This window comes from Cydia amplana, chromosome 19, assembly GCF_948474715.1.
Source record: "Cydia amplana chromosome 19, ilCydAmpl1.1, whole genome shotgun sequence".
In the NCBI taxonomy this organism is placed as follows: domain Eukaryota; kingdom Metazoa; phylum Arthropoda; class Insecta; order Lepidoptera; family Tortricidae; genus Cydia; species Cydia amplana.
Window position 1 is genome coordinate 14,821,148 of NC_086087.1, and position 23,504 is coordinate 14,844,651.

At 38.6% G+C, this 23,504-nt stretch overlaps 1 protein-coding gene across 2 annotated transcripts in view; it reads right to left on the bottom strand.

Moving 5' to 3' along the window:
• LOC134656868 (zinc finger BED domain-containing protein 4-like) overlaps window positions 1-17,251 on the bottom strand; it is a 188,667-nt gene extending 171,416 nt beyond the window's left edge. For both annotated transcript variants that reach the window (XM_063512402.1, XM_063512401.1), the window contains exon 1: window positions 14,656-17,251. In XM_063512402.1, coding sequence (XP_063368472.1) covers window positions 14,998-16,938 — 1,941 coding nt within the window. In that variant the 5' untranslated portion in view covers window positions 16,939-17,251 and the 3' untranslated portion in view covers window positions 14,656-14,997. The remainder of the gene's footprint in view (window positions 1-14,655) is intronic.
• Between the last annotated feature and the right edge of the window lie 6,253 nt (window positions 17,252-23,504).

The window sequence follows — 23,504 nt, forward strand, 5'->3', positions numbered from 1 at the left end:
CTAGGTAGGGAAATAGGATGCGATAAAATGCAGAGTATTACGTGTGTATACGTTTTAACTAGGTAGAATTATGAAAAATCTCTACTAATATTATAAATTCGTAAGTCTGTCTGTCTGCTACCTCTTCACGCTTTAACCACTAAACCGATTTAGATGAAATTTGGTATGTAAATAGGTTGAAGCCCAAAGATAAAGGATAGTTTTAAATAATCATCATCATTCCAGGCAGACAAAGTTTCAAGCGTACAAATAAATGATTATGAGACAATCTTACACAGCTCATTTTATATAGTAGGTTCACTCTCTCTTACCTACTTCCAGTTGATGATATATGTATTTATTACATTAAATAATACAAATAATACAACACAGTGGAAAGAAGAGACAGAAGAGAAATCTAATCTTCAAGGATGGGTATTCCACAGCCGTCTTCAGATCCAAATCTTTCTATCCTTTTTCTCGTTCCTCTAGTAGTAGACCATTATAATTATAATATAAATACCTATCTATAATTCGAACCGAGAACCTCCAACTTACAACTACTAGGTCACGCTAAGTGGCTAAGAGTTAAATAATAATTTATGGAAAATAAACGTCCACCGAGCTATGGAGCGCAGCATATTAGTTGTGACATTAATGGATCGTATCCAGAACACCACGCTGCGTTCCAGAACAAAAGTAGTCGACGTAGCTCGGAAAGCGGCCAAGCTAAAGTGAGACTGGGCTGGTCATGTCTGCCGAATGCCGAGTGAGCTGTGGGCCAAGATCGCCACAGAGTGGCAGCCCAGCTCAAAACGAGGAGTTGGCAAACCACGTCGGCGATGGCGAGACGAGCTAGACTCGTTTTTAAAGGAATGGCCAGAGACTGCACAGGATCGGAAAGACTGGAAAAAGTGGGGGGAGGCATTTGCCCAGCAGTGGGACATTACAGGCTCCTAATAATAATAATAAATGTCCAACAAAATTACGACAGTAGGTAAATTGTTTCTCAAGTCAACAATTACGTCTAAAATGTAAAGACAGATTATAGAGATAAAAATAAACAGGCCTTAGTAAGTCCCGCTGTATGCGGGCGGAATATCTAAATATGGCGGATCCAATATCGCCGCAGAATCATTTGTCGTGGAAAATGCGGGAACAAACAAAACCTGTTTTTTGCGCCATGGAACTTTAATATAAGCTGGATGTCCCGTAGTGTAGTTGAGTGAAAACTCATAGTAAAACTACATAATATTTATAACTTTACATAAATTAAACATAATATTTACACAACACTAGTACTTGAGCCATAAATAAACAATAAATTGCCAGTTAACTTCGTTCATGAATCTTGATCTTCGTCCACGGAACCGAACGATAAATATTGGTATCGGGTATATAATAATAGGAAATGTAAACCAGTTTTTAATTGTATGGAGAACCGGTTAATAACTGGAAGTTGTGCATTTGTAGTCAAATTGCCGAAAAAAATTGACCAGCAAAACAAAGGAGGAGGGCTTTTTTTAGGGTTCCGTACCCAAAGGGTAAAAACGTCCGTCCGTCCGTCCGTCTGTCACCAGGCTGTATCTCACGAACCGTGATAGCTAGACAGTTGAAATTTTCACAGATGATGTATTTCTGTTGCCGCTATAACAACAAATACTAAAAACAGAATAAAATAAAGATTTAAGTGGGGCTCCCATACAACAAACGTGATTTTTGACCGAAGTTAAGCAACGTCGGGCGGGGTCAGTACTTGGATGGGTGACCGTTTTTTGCTTGTTTTGGTCTATTTTTTGTTGATGGTGCGGAACCCTCCGTGCGCGAGTCCAACTCGCACTTGGCCGGTTTTATTTTTATCACGCCGGGCACCGTGCAGGGCTATGTTATAAAATACGGAACATCCAGTGTGAATTAACTGTCCTTGTGGTACGCAGTAACTGGGCCTGACAAGAGAAGACGGTCGGGCAAGTTTACTGTGCGTTTTTTCTTGGGGTTGCAGCCTACATAACTTAAGACTTTGGAATAATTGTTTCATTAAGTTTAAAATTTCTTAATGAACCGACCAAAGAGTTTTTGTATTTTTTCATTATTAGCCCATTTTAAACAAATTCGGAGACTCTTGAGAACCTTAAATACCCGTTTCATGAAGAACCCCATGTCTATATATATTTATATATTTTTTTGTAGCGCATAGTAATGTGCCAAATATAAATAGCATTCAGCTTTCTATCACCGTACCTACTGATCGCAAACGACAAGGTGTTCATACTCACACCCTACAGAACCTAAATGGTCGCGCACTGTGCGTTGTAAGAGCATTTTTCTCCCGCGGACGTTCCGGCTGTGGAATTAGCTCCCTGCCGAAGTTTTCCCTACAGACTACAGTATGTATCAACCAGGGATGTTGCGAATATCCGCATCCGCATCCGCAACCGCGGAACTTCCGCATTATTTTCAACATCCGCATCTGCATCCGCATCCGCATAAAATCGATGCGGATTTAATGCGGATGCGGATGTGGAACAGGTCGGTACAGGAACGTCTTAGCATCGGCGTAAGTGCTAGACTGCTAGGTAATTTAGTCATTAGCCAAAAAAATCTATTAGAAATCAGCAATCAAGCGTGAGTGGGACTTAATGGACGGAACCTTTGGAACGCGAGTCCGACTCACACTTGGCCGGTTTTTTGAAATAAAAATTACTAAAATGTAATATTCGACGTTTTTTATGTACCTATCTTGATATCCGCATCCGCATCCGCATCCGCGGATGTGAGCCTTTAAAAATCCGCATCCGCATCCGCATCCGCGGATGTCAAAAAATCGACATCCGCAACATCCCTGGTATCAACTATGTCCTAAGCTAATAAATACCCCAGTTGTTTCAAAGACCTCTGAGATTTTCCTCTTGTAACAAGAATTTTCGCTTTGTTCAATATGCAGTGGAACACTTCCCGCATTGGAGCACACCTGCAACATCCATCGGCACGTTTCATCAAAACATCAAACGGGCATGCCGCATTTCATATATTATGCGAGCTATGGATTTAAGGAAATATTCTAATTATTCATCTTATTTTAGTAGATTAAAGGAATATGTATGAAAACCGGCCAAGTGTATGTCGAACCACGCATAATGGAGACTATGGAGAGTTCCTTACCGTCCCATATAGGAAAAATGCCATACAACCCAAACGGCATATCTCCACTTACGACTTTTTAATAAATAAATAAAACTCAATAAAAGCCCAACCGATGATATTCAAAAAAAATTTCGTGGATAGTATTAATTTTTTTTTTACATTTTTGTACGGCTGCGACTGGTTCAAGAGGTGACATTTGCTAAATGTGAAATACCGCCCATTAAATTACTATAAGCACCTATTTATGAACAAAACCAAAAGCAACAACATTTCAATACATTTCTTAGAAGCTTTCAATATCAATATTTTCTCTCACGAAGCTTAAGCAAATGCGTTAAAACATTCCGTGAGTTAAATGTATTCAGTCGCTAAAGTAACATATAAAATCGGTATTTTTCACTCACAGTAACTCAGGGGAATAAGGTATAGGACCGTGTGATGTCCTATAGGACATAGGATGTTTTAAGTCAGGCTAAGCTAGAAGCTCAAATGCTATCGAAGCTTAGATGTTATCTCAATAGATCCTGTATTGTGACGGATGTCTTGTTTTGATACGACCTTGACAATTGTTCCTACTGATGGCATGGCAGCAGCGGAGGAGGTAAATTATAAGATGTCTACATATACTCTGTAGCTCTGTACCATCGCCCACACTGTTAATTCAATTCAATTCAATTCAAATTTCAATTCAAAGTATGCTGGCAGGGAGGTGGCGTGTAGTTGACTGACGTGAAGGGATAACGAAGCACAGAGGCGTGATGTATCATACCTGTCATGTGTCTCAATCCAACCCAGTAGGCCTACCTAGCACATAATTGGCGCGACGGTATCTCGCGGCGAGATAGACTACCCGTCTTTTTCTAACTATGATAATTAAACAGGGACGTGTAGTCTATCTCGCCACGGGATATCTACTGTCGTGCCAATCATGTGCTAGCCCGGCTGTCTATTTCTTTATGAGCCATCTAGTGTTCAATTTGGATCGTTGGTTCGGTATCTGCATTCCTATCGCTGACACTGACGGATAGCGTGCATTTTCGCATATCCACTCACGGGAAGGCTTGGATTTATCGGAGACGACTTGAAGAGAAAATGCAGTCAGTGTTTGTGTTCCAATGTTTGTGCAGCTGTGTTGGAGAGAACGATCAAATGTACTATTTGCCATTGCACATTTGTACAGGCTGGACTAAAAATATTTACATTGACAAAACATTTTTACCTTGTGGGTCATCATCATCATCTTCTTCGCGTTGTCCCGGCATTTTGCCACGGCTCATGGGAGCCTGGGGTCCGCTTGGCAACTAATCCCAGTAATTAGCGAGGGCACTAGTTATCACGAAAGCGACTGCCATCTGACCTTCCCACCCAGATGGTAAACTAGGCCCGTATTGGGATTAGTCCGGTTTCCTCACGATGTTTTCCTTCACCGAAAAGCGACTGATAAATATCAAATGATATTTCATACAAAAGTTCCGAAAAACTTATTGGTACGAGCCGGAGTTCGAACCCGCGACCTAGCGACCGCGCGGATTGCAAGTCGCACGCTCTTACCGCTAGGCCACCAGCGCTTCAATTTTTACCTTGTGGATACTGTTGATAATTTTCTCAAACGTGGGTGTTTGTCTTTAAAATACATTCAAGCTAAAGGAGGATATAACTCCTTTTTTGTAACTTTTTGTCCTTACTTAAATTATTGTAATTTTAATTATGAATGTAAAATTAAAATTACAATAATTTAAGTAAGTGCCATTGATATGCTCAAAGTATCTTTGTCCAAATAAACTTACTGCAGCTAAGCCAGAAATATTCTCGTATTCCCACGTAAAGGCAAGGATTTATCGACGCCGACTTGAAAAGTAAACTTTCTACGGCATGTTTGTCTTGGGTGTTGCCATATTCCAATAGCTATCGTACATGGGCGAGTCAAAGGCCTAGATACTGAATATGTGCAAAGAATAATAATACTCAATCTGTTGTGCCACAGTTTCTAAAATTGCAAAATTTCCACATGGAATTTTTTTGGAAACATCCCAATTTTTTGTATGGGCATAGTAATTACCTATCCATTTTCAAAATGATAGTTTCGTTTAATTTCCGTGAGTTTTTCCTGAAATTTAGAGAAATCATCCTGCTTTTTGAAAACTTTGTCGTATCTCACAAATGCTCTATAGGCTTATAAAATTCTTCATACAAAGATCTCAATTTTTTAAGGGCGCTTTAAAATAAACAACAATGAAAGATCACAATGGTTTACAATAGTTCCAGGTCCAGGTATAACAATTTTTTCTCCACCTGCATATATGTATACCACAACCTGTATTTACCCTAAATTAATAACAATATGTACAAAACAACCAATCCCTTTTAGTTTCCTTCCTCCATCTTAAAGGAAATTTTATCATAAAGATTTTTCTGAAAATAGATTTCAGATTAGACTGAGCATTTTAGATTAGAATCATAATTTGTTAACGTCGGCGGATTAAAGCTCTGCGCGAAAAGCGTGACGTTCCGCGCTGATGGCGCGCGAAATTGAAATTCTTCATTCCCATCGCTTCTTCATTCAGAGGGGCTACCGCGAAACCCTAAATTCGCAAACTGCGGGGATCTTTCTCTTTTACTCCAATGAAGGCGTAATTGTAGTGACAGAGAAAAATGCCCGCAATTGGCGAATTTCGGTTTTCGCGGTAAGCCCCCAGGTCGCGGACTGAACGCAAGCGGTGCGGGGCGTGGCGAGCGGCAAATCAACGTCTTTCATACATTTGGTCGAGCGCAATGTATGAAGGGAAGGCCATTCACATTCAAATTAACATTCAACAATAACATCGAATTTAATAACATTAAAATCCCTTGATATCCCGTGTGTTGTTTTGATTTGAATGTCAAAAAGATAATTGTGCTGAAAATTCATATAAAAATTGACATTTCCTAAAGCCATGCCAATAACAAAATAATTATCTATAGTTTGTCAAAGGACTGTATCATTTCAAACATAAACAGAGAGAATCATACTTACTCTCTTTGTCTTACACTAGTACTAGCACCCAAAAGAAAAGGATGAGTATAGTTTTTTTTGTTCTGTTTCCCGTCCAGATTTCTACAGTGAACCTGACTCCTGGCACGGGACAGGACATTGCCACGAGACCTGTTGCGGACGCCACATTCAAGTCACAATACCTACTAAAGCTCAGTCCACACCAGCGGAACGTTATCATCGCCGCCGTCAGGTTCTGACAAGTTTATGAGAGACTAAGAATTAGAGAATTAAGGTAGCGTTCGGATTCAGACTAAACCAGCATTACTACTGCAGCGCGATATTACTGCCAACTGCATTGGTGCCGCCATGAAAAATTTAGTCGGCAAAATTGATTTTCACATTTGTGGCAGCAATGCAATGAGGGGTTACACGGCTTGATAAAGTCAGAAACGAGTACATTCGTGGCAGCTTCAAGGTAGCCACCATACCTGAAAAACTGACAGAAAACCGACTCGAATGGTACGGGCACGTGATGTGAAGGGGCGAAGAGTACGTTACCAAGAAAGCTCTGAACCTGCCGGAGAAACAGAGAGGCAAGGGACGCCCATCGACAACATCGTGGACCAGCATGACCCAATTGATGATGATGATGGTATCCTGTTATCCCTCATCAGGGACATAGGGCTCTCAGAAGGGATTTCCATTTTTCGCGGTCCAGCGCGGCCTCCTCCAGCTCCGCCCAGCCGAGGCCGACTGGTGCAGCCTCCTTTTCCACTGTGCGCCTCCAGGTGGTACGTGGGCGACCTGGCCCCCTTTTTCCGGGAATTTTCCAAGTCAGCCCTTGCTTGGATATGTGGTTGTTTGGCCTTCGTAAAATATGACCTATCCAGCGCCATTTCCGCAGAAGTATCTCCTTAGCTAAAGGGTTTTGTCCGGTCAACCGTTACCAAGAAAGCTCTGAACCTGCCGGAGAAAGAGAGAGGCAAGGGACGCCCGCCGACAACATGGTGGACCAGCATGACCCAATTAGTTAAGAAAAACGATTTACCCGACCCGACAACCCTCGACAGAATCTCGTGGCGCAAAATAATTAGGAGAGCCGACCCCACTTAAAGTGGGAAGGAGCAAGGAAGAAGAAGAAGCGGCAGCAATGTAGTCGTCATTAATGTGATAATGTCACGCTGTAAGACTGCTGCAGTAATCCAAATCTTTAGCGAAACTATTAGCTTACCACACACCATCATAACATTTTGTGTGAAGATGCTAAGATTATTATCATTGATGCTGATGCTAAGCTAATAGTTTTACTGACTATTAACTGCATCTGGCACCAGCCCGAAAACGAACGAATTCGCTCGACGCGACGCGTCGTCACTGACAAGCGAATATATTGTGGAGTGTGGACTTAGCTTAAAAAGAAAACAATTTCGCATATTATGTAAACTCAGTGCAATAGAACGTTAAAATGTAGAAAAGCGGGTTTTTATTAAAATGAGTATTACATTGCTGCGTTTCGAACTGAATAAACATTGTTGCTGTAAAAATATTTATATTTGATATGGTTTCGTTCTAACAGAAAAGGGAGAATAAATATTAAAAATGTGTTCGCTACGTTGGATGTAGACTTATTTTTACTGTATCAGACGTACGTTTTTAGTGTATAAATGTTTATACGAGTGAGTATGTACCAGTGTTATATTCTTTGGTATGTATTATACCTTGAAGTAGTACATTTGAGCTTTTGAACTCGTGGGTAGTTTTAGCTCAGCCCTCATACGAAATTGCGTCTTTTTTGACAGTTGACAGACGACAATTTTTATTTTTATTTTTCCAAAATTATTCTCACTTTTATCACGAAGCCCGCTGTGTTCGGTTTACGCATCGAATAAATCAATATTTGCTTAAATAATAAATTCCTATTTAGTATTCCTATAAAAAAAAACAACGGGTTGCACTCCGGGAGTGCAGATAGAAGTGAAAACTCACCTCACTATGGTACCGACGCCCGGTAACACGATACATACGTACGTTTAGCGGAGGTATTCTATTTATTTATTATATATTATTATCATTCTCAAATAAGATCACACTTTTTCATTGACATGTTTATTTACATACTGCCATGACAACGTCAAATTATATACTTGGGCTTACGGTCACGTGATCGCCTTACGCTGTCTCGAGTTTATCATTTTTCCCCACCTCAAAAAGTGCCCAGCGCCGCTAAAGAAGTTTTCACTTCAAAAATAATTATAATTTTACGTAATATAAATGCCTTCCTTCTAAAACCGTCACAAATAATGAGTTTGAGGTCGGCTTTCTGCGGCTCAGACGAGTCTAATTGGCGTAAATATCAGAATAAACAAATTTCAAACAAAGCCAAATAAAATATTCGTATTTTCCCTGTGTTTGCGATGCTCGCTGAGCGAGGAACAATTGGATTTGCATATAGACCACCACACGTAGACACCATAATGAAGCGTTTACAGACTCGTAGTCATATAGGTACGCGCGTGTTGGTTTCATACAAGAATTAATGTCCGACGATTCAGTTTCGGTTTCGGCCAGTTTCGGCCAAAAAATCGTGTTTCAGCCGTACTTTCTGTTTTGGCCAAAAAACGGCCAGGCCGAAACTTACGAAATGGTACTTCGTACCAGGCACGGCTCGCCGTAAGGAGCGCTTGTGCGGTGCACTCCCATAAATAATCAAAATGAAATTATACCACCTATTTAATATATTACTATTTAAGATCTATCGTAAAAAACTTACTACCAATAGTACCAATTAAATAATAACCTTTATTTATTCATTATAAGTTTATTTTATAGACAGCTCACCACTACCTACTCGGCGTAATTTCATAGAAATCACAGATCCGCACGTGAAACAGAAAATTTTCTATGAGGGAACAGGCAAAATCGGTGCGGCGCTCCGAGCCCGGTTGACCTTGCGCGCTCATCCCGCGCGCCATGTTGATGTTGTTGTTGTCACTTGTTTCTAAACAGACCTTAGTCAATTTTAAAGGCGGGAATGCAATTTTGGCTTTTTTTCATAATAAATAATGAAACAAGAGTTTAAACAGTGAAAGCACATAATGTGTTTGTTGTGAAGTGTTTAAAAATTAATGAATTTAACGTGAGAATGTGAAAAAGTTTACAAAATCGACTCGAGTTAAATTATGGACGACCTTGAACTTTCGTAACAATGTTAGTCAAAAACAAAGACTTATATATTTTTAAATCAGATCAATATGCAAAAACACCGTGGTTGTGTTGTGTGAATGTGATAAAAGTAATTAGCTTATTTTGTTTTTCGTGTTACTTAAGTATATTATTATGTTTTGTGTTTGGCTCGGGCGCAGGCGACGTGCGGTGAGTTTGTTTGGACCGAAATAGGTGTGTTAACAATTTAGCACATCTTTCCATAAAATTTAAATAAAAACATTATATCCATTTGTAAAATGAACTGCAGTTGGCGTCTATCGGTCGTCAAGATATCCGTAATACCGAAAATCTATGAGAGAGTTCAATGACCGGGTGGACGGAAACCGACATCTAGGTACTTTGCGACGGTTAATTGAATGTGTAGGTTTAGTTTTTGTTTTTTATTGTGAGTGAACACCCATAACACATAGCTACCAACCGCCCCTGCTTCGTACTATGAAACTAATTTATGTGACAAAAGACTAAAAGTTGGGGAACAAGTATAAAGTATACAGAAGTTAATTGGTTTATTATAAAACACAAATTTCCCTAATGAGCCCCGCCACTGGACGGTCGACGCAGTCTTAAATTATGTGTATAATAGCAGCTTTATGTCATTTTTAAACGAATTTCGTTGTACCTTTACTTTAATAGGTATAGCTTGATTTATGATAATTATGAGTTAACCGTAAATCGTATTTTATGCTTTGTCTAGTCGTAAGTGATCTGTGTTATCAAAACGCCGAATACGCCGCTGTACGAGTTGACAAAAACATTGTGGTGAATGAAACCAATTTGGGTTTTATACACTAGATAGTCACTTTAGGCATATATTTCAGACCGATATGATACGGTAAAACCAACTAACAGCCGTATACGAACAATGAGATAAGTACACTGACACTGACATATCCGATCTATATCGTTTTAATATCGAATATTTGACGTATCTTGTTCGAATACGGCTGTAACTATACCCCAAAATCTCCCGACACATATCCATAACTAGTCCGGATCAAATTCATAACCTGTCATTACAATTAGAATACGCCTTACTGTTCGTGACAGTATGTACAACAACGTGCTTTAAATATAGTATGAGGTTATAGAAATTAGATCAACCGCGATAATTTTATTGACATCACCAGCGGGCTCATCAGCACGGTTCCATTTTTATCGACTATCACTATGCCCATCACTTTCGTACTTACATACTTATTAGAACGTGACAGGCACGGTGATAAACGATAAAAAGCGGCCAAGTGCGAGTCGGACTCGCCCATGAAGGGTTCCGTATTTAGGCGATTTATGACGTATAAAAAAAAACTACTTACTAGATCTCGTTCAAACCAATTTTCGGTGGAAGTTTACATGGTAATGTACATCATATATTATTTTTAGTTTTATCATTCTCTTATTTTAGAAGTTACAGGGGGGGGGGGGGGACACATTTTACCACTTTGGAAGTGTCTCTCGCGCAAACTATTCAGTTTAGAAAAAAATGATATTAGAAACCTCGATATCATTTTTGAAGACCTATCCATAGATACCCCACACATATGGGTTTGATGAAAAAAAATTTTTTGAGTTTCAGTTCGAAGTATGGGGAACCCCAAAAATTTATTGTTTTTTTTCTATTTTTGTGTGAAAATCTTAATGCGGTTCACAGAATACATCTACTGACCAAGTTTCAACAGTATAGTTCTTATAGTTTCGGAGAAAAGTGGCTGTGACATACGGACGGACATGACGAATCTATAAGGGTTCCGTTTTTTGCCATTTGGCTACGGAACCCTAAAAATGCGACCGTGCTACTAGGGCTGAAGTATTTTATCGCGCGATAAAAATATCTAGTCGAGTAAGACAAGACATTACTAAATGTAGTCACATAGGTACTTAATATCTGGGTGACCGAGCTTCGCTCGGAAAACATATAAAAACTCGAAAATGCGCGTTTTCCCAGAGATAAGACCAAGCTAGATCGATTTTTCGTCCCCGAAAATCTCCATATACCAAACTTCATCGAAATCGTTAGATCCGTTTCCGAGATCGCCGAAATATATATAGATATAAATAAATAAATAAATAAACAAGAATTGCTCGTTTAAAGGTATAAGATATTTTCAGAAAATGTAGATTGTAGAGCCATCTATGGAACAACTTTGGGAACATGTCAAATTAATTTACCAAATATTTTCTTATTTTTTTTTTATTTACAAACAAGATATATACAGTGGTTGTATTACTGAAAGAATTTAAAAACTAGCTTAAATCTAAATTAGGCCCTTGAGGCATTGTACCAAGGATGCTGGCGACATTTCCTCGCTGTATCGCAGAATACGTTGTGCGAGGTAGCCGCCAGCTCTTCGGTCACCAGAGGGCCTACCGCGAACCACGTTCGACGTGTTGCCTCCCTGTCACACTTACGTCCGAATTTACAAGTACGACAGAGAGGCAACACGTCGAACGTTGGTTCGCGGTAGGCCCTCAGTTACGTCAACCAGACGCTTCGCGATTTCTGCAAACAACTTATGCGCGCTGGGACCCCATGGACCTCTAGGAACTCTCAAGGCTCTAGGATGGTTGAAACTCTAGTTTCAACTCCAAATGGTACAAAATGGTACTCTCTACCGAGGCTCTTAAATATTAAAGTAGCGACACTAATATATTAAAATTTTAAATTGAAAATATGACATTATAATAAAGAAAAAATATAATTATGTAACTAGAAGGAAAGATGCATAGGTATGTGTAGGTACAGTCACGCCCCGTGATTGTAACGCCATTTAGGGTTCTAGCTAAATTGGAAATTCCATAGCGTAAGTATTAGAACAACCAATTTAACCCTAAAAGGCGTAACAATCCCGTGTGGTGACTGTATGAGGCTGCGTCCTCATGCTAACGAATAATTGTATTCATAATATCATTTTCCACACAAAAATTGTATTTAGGCAATAATAAATTATAGTTAATTTAGGAGGTTTCGTTTACGCGACTGTGCTGACTGTACCAAATAAGCTCGACCCTAATCAGGGGTTTTAATGACAACATTAGGGTAATTAATGGTCGGGCACCTGTTTAATCAGCGCTTCCTTCGTTTGGGGCCCATATTGGACGCTACAGGCGGAATAATTAAGACGGCATACTGCCCACCATGCACAAGATGCAAACAACTTGCATTTTGATGTCAAAATGAGATCTAAATGATGACATTGTGTGGTCATTCGCTCGGGTGCGTCGCTTGCAACAAAACATCGCGCCAATCAGCAAGATGTTACGGATATGATCTATCAGTATCAAAAGTGACGTTTTTGGTGAAAAAACGACACTTTTATTACTGAAAGATGGAGTATATATCCATTACAAATTCAATACCTGTTAAATATTATAATTTTCTCGCAGCGTTGGACTTAAAATGCGGAATTTGCTCCTGAACAAACGGAACAGCGCCTTTAATTGCTTGATCAACTTAACTAAAGACTAACTTGCACTATGAAAGTCTTAAGTTACAACTTCACTTTGCAAAGCTTATATTTTACCGAGAATAAACGGTTCTCTTGAATGGTTTTTGTGCTATTTTATTTTATAAAGATCGTTATTTAGAAACTTGTTTGAGTTTTTACAAATAAACAGTTTTTAACCTTCTTTCCATTAACATATATCTCAGGAATGGCCTTACGGGCAATAAGAATGGTGCATTAATGGGGCCAGTACAACTGTATGACACCGCTAGAACGCGGTTGGTTGATAAATTCGCATCAGGCGTGCAGGCGCGCGATTGGTCGCAACTAGTTGCGTTAGACTGCACGATTAGCTCGAATTCGTGAGTGACACCGCTGAACCAGCACCATTTTTAGTGCTCGTAAGGCGCGTCCTGAGATATACGTCAATGGTTCTTTCTAACTCATAACATATTATGATATTTGATAAGCAAGTAAACAACAAAACTACTAAACAAATAATCGTCTCTGCCAGGGCTTGAATCTGAATAGAAAGTATACAGAAACGTGTAGAAACGCGCATTGGTACGAGCCAGATACATTGCGAGTCTTGTCATATGACAATGCATGCTGACGCAGCCTCACATACAGTCACCAAACGGGATTGTTACGCCATTTAGGGTCCAAGCTAAATCGGTTGTTCCATTCTTACGCTATGAAATTTCCAATTTAGCTAGAACCCTAAACGGCGTGACAATCACGGGGCGTGACTGTACCTAGGTACACATACCTATATGCAACTTTCCTTCTAGTTATGATGAGATGGTGAGTTCGAATATATTTCTTTAGTATATGACATTTATTTAAATTTTAAATTTAAAGCGCGATTATTTAAAGCGATGCACGATTTTTTAATGATATCATTAAAAAAAAATAGTGCATCGCTTTAATGATAAGTATCATTAAAAAAAAGAATCGCGTGGGTTCCCGGCACTTAATGTGATAAGTTTCGATTGACGATTTCTATCCACGATTGTCATCCTTTGCTAAGCCCCCGAGGTCCTGTATTAGAAATAGCTATGTTGCTTTTTTGACGTACACGTACCTAACACGCAGAAGTATGCTGAAATCATTTGGTGATAAACGCCCGCAGTCTTACGTAACTCTTTGTGCTGAAGATTCTTTGTATATCTTCGCTACTTCCAGAATTTTAAACTTCGCTACAGTCTAAAACCGACTCTATGAACACAAATATAAGACCTAAATTTGCTACATGAGCCAGTTTTGTAAATGCTAAAAGTGTTTTTATTTTTAGCTCGGTTTCTTTGAGACGGAGGCCTTTGCAAAATGTTTTTGTTAGCGACTCGCTTGACGTTTGTGGTAGCGATTACTCGCTGCTGTCTGTTAAAATAACGCAACCTCAAACACAGTTTTTAGAAAGAGGAAACGAGGTTACTGACGATTATCAAGGGTTAAAGGTACCGTTCGGGTTCAGACTGCATTACTGCTGCAGTATTGCGGGTAAGACTGCTGCCAAACTGCATCACTACATAGTATAAAACAAAGTCGCTTCCCGCTGTCTGGTTGTCCCTATGTATGCTTAGATCTATAAAAGTAAGCAACGGATTTTTATCCGGTTTTTAGGGTTCCGTAGCCAAATGGCAAAAAACGGAACCCTTATAGATTCGTCATGTCTGTCTGTCTGTCTGTCCGTCTGTCCGTCTGTCTGTCCGTCCGTATGTCACAGCCACTTTTCTCCGAAACTATAAGAACTATATCTTAATGCGTGCATCTACTTACCAAGTTTCAACAGTATAGTACTGTAAGTAGATGTATTCTGTGAACCGCATTAAGATTTTCACACAAAAATAGAAAAAAAAAACAATAAATTTTTGGGGTTCCCATACTTCGAACTAAGGTCCGACCGAGAACACTTTTTTTGTCTCGGCCGAGACCGAGACCGAGACCGAGACAAAATGAAATTCTCGGCCGAGACCGAGACCGAGACCGAGAATTTGAGAAAAGAAAGAAAAAATACGTATTTTGCAAAAAAAAACTGTATTTTCATAAATACTGACTAAAAACATACAAAACTCTTCTCGGGCCCACTTGCGCTAACCAGGGTTAAAAAATTAAACAGCTAACTTAGGATTCATCACGCCATGTACGAAACTGAAAAGTAAATGCGAGGTTTACCATTTATTTTTTTAACTCTGGTTGGTGCAAGTGGGTCTGATAAAAGACGACGAAAAGACATTAATAATCAAAATTAAATAGTTCTATATTATAGCACAAAAACAATAACTTTTCAGCGTTGTGGCCAGTTAAATTGTGACGCCGCTCGTCGTACAATTGACCAGCCCTGCTAAAAAGCTGTTCGCTAGCCACACTTGTTGGTGGAGCAGACAAAAATTTTTTTGCTGCAGGGCGCAGGAGTTGGTAAGGCGATGAATGCCAGTATTCGTAGATATTTGCATTCCTATGCAGCCTTGGCTCTCTCAGATAATTGTCAAGTGACGATTCAAGTGAGTTGTCCGTCATTGGGTCGTCATCAGACTCGATGGAGTCGTGAGCTGCCCACAAACTTGTCTCATTGACGGATCTAACTGAAGTTGACGCTCCACCCTGACGCTCTCCAAGTCCTGCCGGTGTACCTAATTGTAAAACTTCAAAAATTTTAGTCTTGGCTCCGTTTACCTCGTTTTCGGTCAAATATTTTGTTTTGAATCGGGGATCCAACAATGTTGCACAAATTAAGGGGCTCGATGTTCGTATGAATGAAAAGCGATGATTGAGTGAGCACAACAACTTGCTTTTCATCTCAGCAGCAGCACAATTTTGAAGAGCATCACTTTCATTGTTTTCTATATCTGCTGACATTGCAGTATCTGCCGACGCTACAAACTGACTTTGCCCGCTAGTTGACGCAAGTTTTCCACTTAACATGGCTACTAAAGGTATCACCAAGGAGACACATGATGCATCTGACGACATGTCTAATGTGGCCTCATAAAAACATTCCAATACACTGACAGCATCTTGCATCGTCGTCCATTCTTCGTTATTAATTTCATTGATTGAGCCCCTTTCGACACGGTATAGATTAAGATTAATCGCATTTTTTTGCTCAATCAACCGTGACAACATTAAGTACGTGCTGTTCCAACGTGTTTCCACGTCTTGGAATAGGGTGTGTTCTGGTAAATTTAAAGTTTTTTGGAAAGTATTTAAATACCTCCGTGCCTGCTCACTTCTATGAAAGTGTCCGACTACTTTACGACACTTTTTTAGTATTGTTATTATGTTTGGCACCGATAAAATTGCGTCATGAATCACCAGTTGTAGTGTATGAGACACACAGCCCAACGAATCGTACTCCGCAACCCTTGTAGCACGGGCCATGTTCCCAGCATTATCGCGAAGAGCAAGGTGGATTTTAGAGCCTATATTATAATCTTCGACTACTTCTTTCAGTTTCTCGGAGATATAGTCGCCCGTGTGGTCATTTTCTAAAACTGATGCACCCAAGATTACTTTTGGTCGTTGTTCATTGTGCACAAAATGGGCCGTAAAACTCAGAAGTGAACAAGTTTTAGTAGGATTTGACCAAATGTCTGTAGTAAAACTTATCCACTCGGCCTCACATAGCAAATTGACTACTTTAGTTTTAACTTTTTCAAAAGTTTCCGGCATTAGTTGGGTGCGAAAAAATTTTTCAGATTTCAATTTATATTTTTTTGGTCCTGCAGGGTCCGCAAAATTTAAGCGCTTAAATCCTTTTCCTGACACAGTGTTATAAGGCTGCATGTCAACTAATATATAATCCATGATAGCCTTATCTATGCGTTTTGTTATGTCATGGTCATGGGGCCATTGGGCTTTTGGCGGATTCGCCAGCAATTGCTGCATCGTAGGTTGAGTCTTCTTGTCTGTTTCAAGAAGTACAGGGCCCGCTGATTTTAAATTATTTTGCTTTTCAGCTGCTTGGTTTTTCAGGTCATCTATTTGTATTAAAAAATGTTCGTTTTCTGTCAAATGATATTTCGATAAATGTAGTTTTAACCCTTTAATAGTTTGAAGCTTAGGTTGCAAACTTCCCAGAGACACTGTTTTCCTGCAGAGCTTGCATTCTGCCTTAGATGGTTGTGAATTTTTTTTTTCAAAATACTCCCAAATAGGGTTTATTACTTTAGGCATTGCAAATGCAAAATGTACCTGTAACAAGGTAGTAGGTATCTTTTGAAAAATAAAATTTTCATGTTAAATATCAAACATTAAACAAAAGGAAATCAAATCAAATCAACGAAGTAAAAAGTAAGTCAACTAAGTAATTTTCTGATGTTCTTGCCTTTTTAACAATTCATATCAAATAAAATAACAACAATTTCTAGATCCAAAGCAACACGAACTTTGTTGAACGAACACGAACCCACGAAAACAGTATTTAGTTTTCATATTTAAATTAAGTTCCAAATAGTCTCCACTATTACTACTATTACTAATATCGCTACTGCCATTTGAATATGATTTTTAAGTTTTTTAACTAGTAGGCATAAAGTTCAAATAAGTCATTTACTTTCATTCATTTAATATTAGTACCCAACCCACCTATCGTTAAATAAAAAGCTTTAAAAGTCGTCGCAAAATCTATCGTAATAACCTAAAACACAAAATAATGTTTAGTTTACGTACTTACCTACGGTTTAAAGTTCACTCGTACACAACACAACACACAACAATGTTAGCAAATAACTCTTAATTTTTTAAGCACTGTGCCTAATGTGCCTTTATGTATCTCATTTAATGTTATTCTTTTAGTAGTACACCAAAACATAAACAAACACAACAGTGGTTACTTGATAATCCTCCGCCAATTCACCTACTTAATTGGTTTAGATGTTAAATTAAACACCAATAGAAATCAAGTGAACTGACACGAAGTGTCGCAGAAACCCACCAGGCAGCCAATGAGATCGTACGACAAGCTCGCCACCCGCGCGCGAAAGTTTAAATTCGCAAATCGGAACGGTTTCACAGTCTCGGCCGTGGCCGAGAATCTCGGCCTTATTTGGCCGAGAACCGAGACCGAGATCTCGGCCCGAATTTCGGCCGAGACTGCCGAGACCGAGACCGAGACCGAGATCTCGGTCGGACCTTACTTCGAACTGAAACTCAAAATTTTTTTTTTCATCAAACCCATACGTGTGGGATATCTATGGATAGGTCTTCAAAAATGATATTGAGGTTTCTAATATCATTTTTTTCTAAACTGAATAGTTTGCGCGACAGACACTTCCAAAGTGGTAAAATGTGTCCCCCCCCCCTGTAACTTCTAAAATAAGAGAATGATAAAACTAAAAAAAATATATGATGTACATTACCATGTAAACTTCCACCGAAAATTGGTTTGAACGAGATCTAGTAAGTAGTTTTTTTTTTATACGTCATAAATCGCCTAAATACGGAACCCTTCATGGGCGAGTCCGACTCGCACTTTGCCGCTTTTTAGGGTTCCGTAGCCAAATGGTAAAAAACGGAACCCTTATAGATTCGTCATGTCTGTCTGTCTGTCTGTCTGTCTGTCTGTCTGTCTGTCTGTCTGTCTGTCTGTCCGTCTGTCCGTCCGTATGTCACAGTCACTTTTCTCCGAAACTATAAGAACTATACTGTTGAAACTTGGTAAGTAGATGTATTCTGTGAACCGCATTAAGATTTTCACACAAAAATAGAAAAAAAAAAAGCGGCCAAGTGCGAGTCGGACTCGCCCATGAAGGGTTCCGTATTTAGGCGATTTATGACGTATAAAAAAAAACTACTTACTAGATCTCGTTCAAACCAATTTTCGGTGGAAGTTTACATGGTAATGTACATCATATATTTTTTTTAGTTTTATCATTCTCTTATTTTAGAAGTTACAGGGGGGGGGACACACATTTTACCACTTTGGAAGTGTCTCTCGCGCAAACTATTCAGTTTAGAAAAAAATGATATTAGAAACCTCAATATCATTTTTGAAGACCTATCCATAGATACCCCACACGTATGGGTTTGATGAAAAAAAAATTTTTGTGTTTCAGTTCGAAGTATGGGGAACCCCAAAAATTTATTGTTTTTTTCTATTTTTGTGTGAAAATCTTAATGCGGTTTACAGAATACATCTACTTACCAAGTTTCAACAGTGTAGTTCTTATAGTTTCGGAGAAAAGTGGCTGTGACATACGGACGGACAGACAGACGGACAGACGGACAGACGGACAGACAGACAGACAGACATGACGAATCTATAAGGGTTCCGTTTTCTGCCATTTGGCTACGGAACCCTAAAAAACAATAAATTTTTGGGGTTCCCCATACTTAGAACTGAAACTCAAATTGTTTTTTTCATCAAACCCCGTATGGGTGGGGTATCTATGGATAGGTCTTCAAAAATGATATTGAGGTTTCTAATATCATTTTTTTCTAAACTGAATAGTTTGTGCGAGAGACACTTCCAAAGTGGTAAAATGTGTGTCCCCCCCCCCCGTAACTTCTAAAATAACAGAATGATAAAACAAAAAAAAATATATGATGTACACTTCCATGTAAACTTCCATCGAAAATTGGTTTGAACGAGATCTAGTAAGTAGTTTTTTTTTAATACGTCATAAATCGCCTAAATACGGAACCCTTCATGGGCGAGTCCGACTCGCACTTGGCCGCTTTTTTAATAGATAGAGTGATTCAAGAGGAAGGTTTATATTGTATAATTTGTTAACCCGTGCGAAGCGCTCGCTAGTTGAATATAATTTTAAACTCATTGTAGCCTGATTGTAGCTAGTAAAATAAAATATATCCCGTTTGATGAAGATTAAACATGGTCAGACTTTCAAGCTTTTCCAACCGAAATCGCTTTCAAAATTACCGTCAATTTTAATTTATTCATTCTAAATATTTCTCCTACCTAATTTATAAGGTAATCTCGTAAACAAAACAGAAACACCGCAGACGTCCGCAGAAACCTGACAACTTTCCGGAAAGTTCTGATTTGAATACGTCTCAAAGTTATCATCTCGGATTCCAATCCCAGTATGAATTACGTTTCCTGGGTTCCGTAGACTTCGAAAAAACTACAGCATTTCATCAGATTATGAAATTAGATGAGAAGTAATGCAGAGCTGCTGGACCCCAGGGGTCATGACACATCTGTGATCGATGCGGCAAGAAATACCGATTGGCCATTGGTCTATACAGTCATCGCTCATCGCAGTTGATGTAGGCTGTAGACTGCCTCCTCAACATACCTCTTTATTGGCTGCAATTATTATCTGCAAAGACGTTGTGGCCAATGTGTGGTCAATTAAGAGGATATATAGTGAACGGCCGCTTCTTCTCCCCATTTTCCTCCCCGGATACTGATATTATGAAACGGTTTTGCGTCGAGTTTATAACCCTTATATTTCAGTTTTCTTTCAACTCTGCTAGGTCAACAACGTTTACCATGAGATTAGCTTGGAAATCGCTAAAAAATGAAGGCAATATTATATCGCCTGTTCCGGTGCCGTTGTTGCTGTCGCTATACCTATCAATTTTCTTGATACGGTGTCACGGAATGAACCTCATAATCGTGGCAGTAATGCGGCGGAGGATTATGTCACTCATTTTATCAAGGAAATTGACTGATAGGTAGGTATAGGTATAGGTCACGTATAGGTACATATGGGCGGCATCAACGACGCTGCAACAAAGATTAATACATTAGCAATGATGCATTAGCAACAGATTACTGTTGTATTAGTTAGCTGCGTCAGCTGCTGCAGTTGACATGTTTGTTGATAAGTATTATAGTTTTTTCGCAATTTAGAGTTGTATTTGATCTTCTTATTTATCTCGTACATCTGTATGTAGTATACAATATTCAATTAAATTAGAAACGTTATTCTGAATCCAGCACTCAACACCCGCCACACACTTGGCCGGTTTTTCTACCGCGATCGGCAAGTAATAAAACTTGGCCTTAGTTTCTGCGCTTCCCTGATTGCGGGCGCGATAACTTATTAAACAAACAGCAAAAGGTGATTTTGTTTTACTTTCTTGGCGGGTCTCATTTTTAACGTCTAAGGAACTATTTTTATTATAATGTTAAGGAAAGTCTAGATTACTTTCACAGGATCAGAACATTATTTTGTAGATAAAAGTAAAGGTACCTAATAGCAAAATATTAAAACTGTTAGAATGCCATTTCACTTTGATCCTTATATCTTTCACTGATATGTGTCAATTAGTTAAATGCCATTTCTAACAGTTTTAATCTTCTGTCGTAAGATGGCAGTAAATGTACTGTGGCTACATAATGTACCATGCCAGTAATTTTCTTTATCTACACACATGTCATTAGTGCTCTATAATGCGTTCAGAAACCGTAGGAAATGACAAGCTTTATTACAACCAATTTTACTATGAGAACTTTCTTATCTGTGGTAGTAGGAAAATTTGTACTTTAATGTACGAGTACATAGGTAACGTTATAGATTGTTGTAAGGTTATGAGTTTAAATTTGGAACAGCAGTCAATACCCAAGTGGGTCTCTATTCTAGTATCCATAGATATTAAAACAGTTATCGATACGAAACGTCAATTTAGTATGTTTTTTTTTATATAAACCGCACGATATTTGATCTCGAGTGACATGAGAATAGGGACTTCATTCTTTTGTCTAGGAATTAAAAAAAACTACGGATGTGTGGCATGCGTGAAAAAAGTTTTCATTCACCGCCATTTGACGTACAGTTTATCTTTTAGTTAGTTTTAAGTATGTTTAGATAAAGTAGTGTATGTAACTGTACATAATTAGGCATTAAAATACTCGTGTGATCCTTTTAAGAAACTCACTAACGTTCGTTTCTTAAACCCACACTCGTATTTTAATACCTCTCATTATGTAGCAGTCACATAAACTACTAATACACTCTATTCTCTTTGCTAATTGTATAACATAATGCTATAGTAGGTATTTATTTAATATATAAATTCTTCCTAAGTACCTACACTCGTAAAGATAATTGAAATTAATCGAATAATAACTATCTTATCACATTAAAGAGAAAATATACTCGTAGAAACGTTTTTCTCAGTATTCAGGCAATTTCATTGTTTCAAGGGCGGACGATATTAGTTTTTCCACTATTTGCCGCTCCGTGAGTTCGGGAGCAGCCTTTCAGTGTCATATTAACGGAGAAATCACCAAATGGTACATTTGATTTCTTATAAATATTAGGCTTTTTTGTGTAAGTACCTACTAGTCTTGGAGGATATAACCAAACGGATATGTCTGTAATTTTCTGTACAAAACAGTCTGCCGATTTTTTCGGGCGAGGGGCACGTCAAATGTATACGTAGCGTAAAAATAGCCATGTCAGATAAACTACAGTCCATACATTGTGTATGACTATTGGCCGCCTATTTTCGACAGAGGGGAACGCCTGTTAATGGCTACTCCGTTTGGTTATATCCTCTAAGGTACTAGTACATTAAGAATATTGGCAAAAATAAATGTCCATGATTTTAATATAGCTCAAGATAATATAATAAGATATGCAGTTTTTCTTGTTACTAAAATCGATGACATGGTTCCAAAGAAGAGATCGTCGTATGTCTTATAGTTTCAGATTTTCCCATACTGACCGATCTAAATGGGCCACCCTGTATATCTAGGTACATTTGTCGTAATAAACACTACATGTTTAATTAAAGTAATTCAATAGTACCTACTTAGCGTGTAACTATCGTAAAACATTGTCAGTGCGGCGCGCGGTAACGTATGTGCGTGAGCGCGTGTGGCTGGCAACCAACTCGCTTGCTTTTCTACCATGAACGGGAACAGAATCGTAGGTATAAATCCGAGCTCGCGCGGAGAGTTCCATAGGCCTGCCATAAGTATTAGGGTGGAGTGAAAGTGACCAAAATTTTTTTTTTCTTTTTTTCAAATTTCCTGTATCATTAATTGATGATACATAGTATTAGAAGTAATTATGCAAAATTTTAGTTTTCTAAATATATATCTTAAGGTGGCGCATTAGGTTTAAAGTTTTGAAATAATGTAATTTTTGACATTCACATATATGATTTATTGAAAACAATATATGGACCTATTTAACAATTTTAATCATAAACTTTACTGAAATCATAATAAACTAGCAAAATAAACTTAAAAAATTACATTTTATTGTTGAAAATCAGTAGTTTCAGGGCCCTCATTAACACGAAAATATTGAGATTTGGTGTCGAAAACGGGTATGTCTTGCCGGGCTTTTATCCTTGTACGAATGAATCCATCTCTAGCTTCTGGTCCACAAACTGCTAACGAAGCCTCCGTTACCAGCTTGACACACCTTTCGACAGCCTGAGTGTGGCAAGGATACTTTTCGAAATCCATCAAAGCTCCTGAAGTAATCAGGTTTGAAATTTCTGTGTCGCTATATTTCATTGTCATAGGAGGTTCTGTAATCTTTCCTTTCGTCCAATCTATTAAATCATAATAAGTAGATGCGTCAGCCCTTAGTTCTGGGAGTCGAAATTCGCGAACCTTCTTTCCTTTGGTCTCTTTTCGTGCTTTTAACACTCTTCGAAGAGCCAGCTCCCTTATGTGAGACGCATCATCTTGCAACATAGCCAGCAACAAATTCTCTGGGTGTGTGAAGAATGAATTTCTTTGAATAGTTTTCAGTGCAATACTTTTCAGGTTATCTGGTAAATACTGACATCTTTTAACCATGTTAAAAACATGA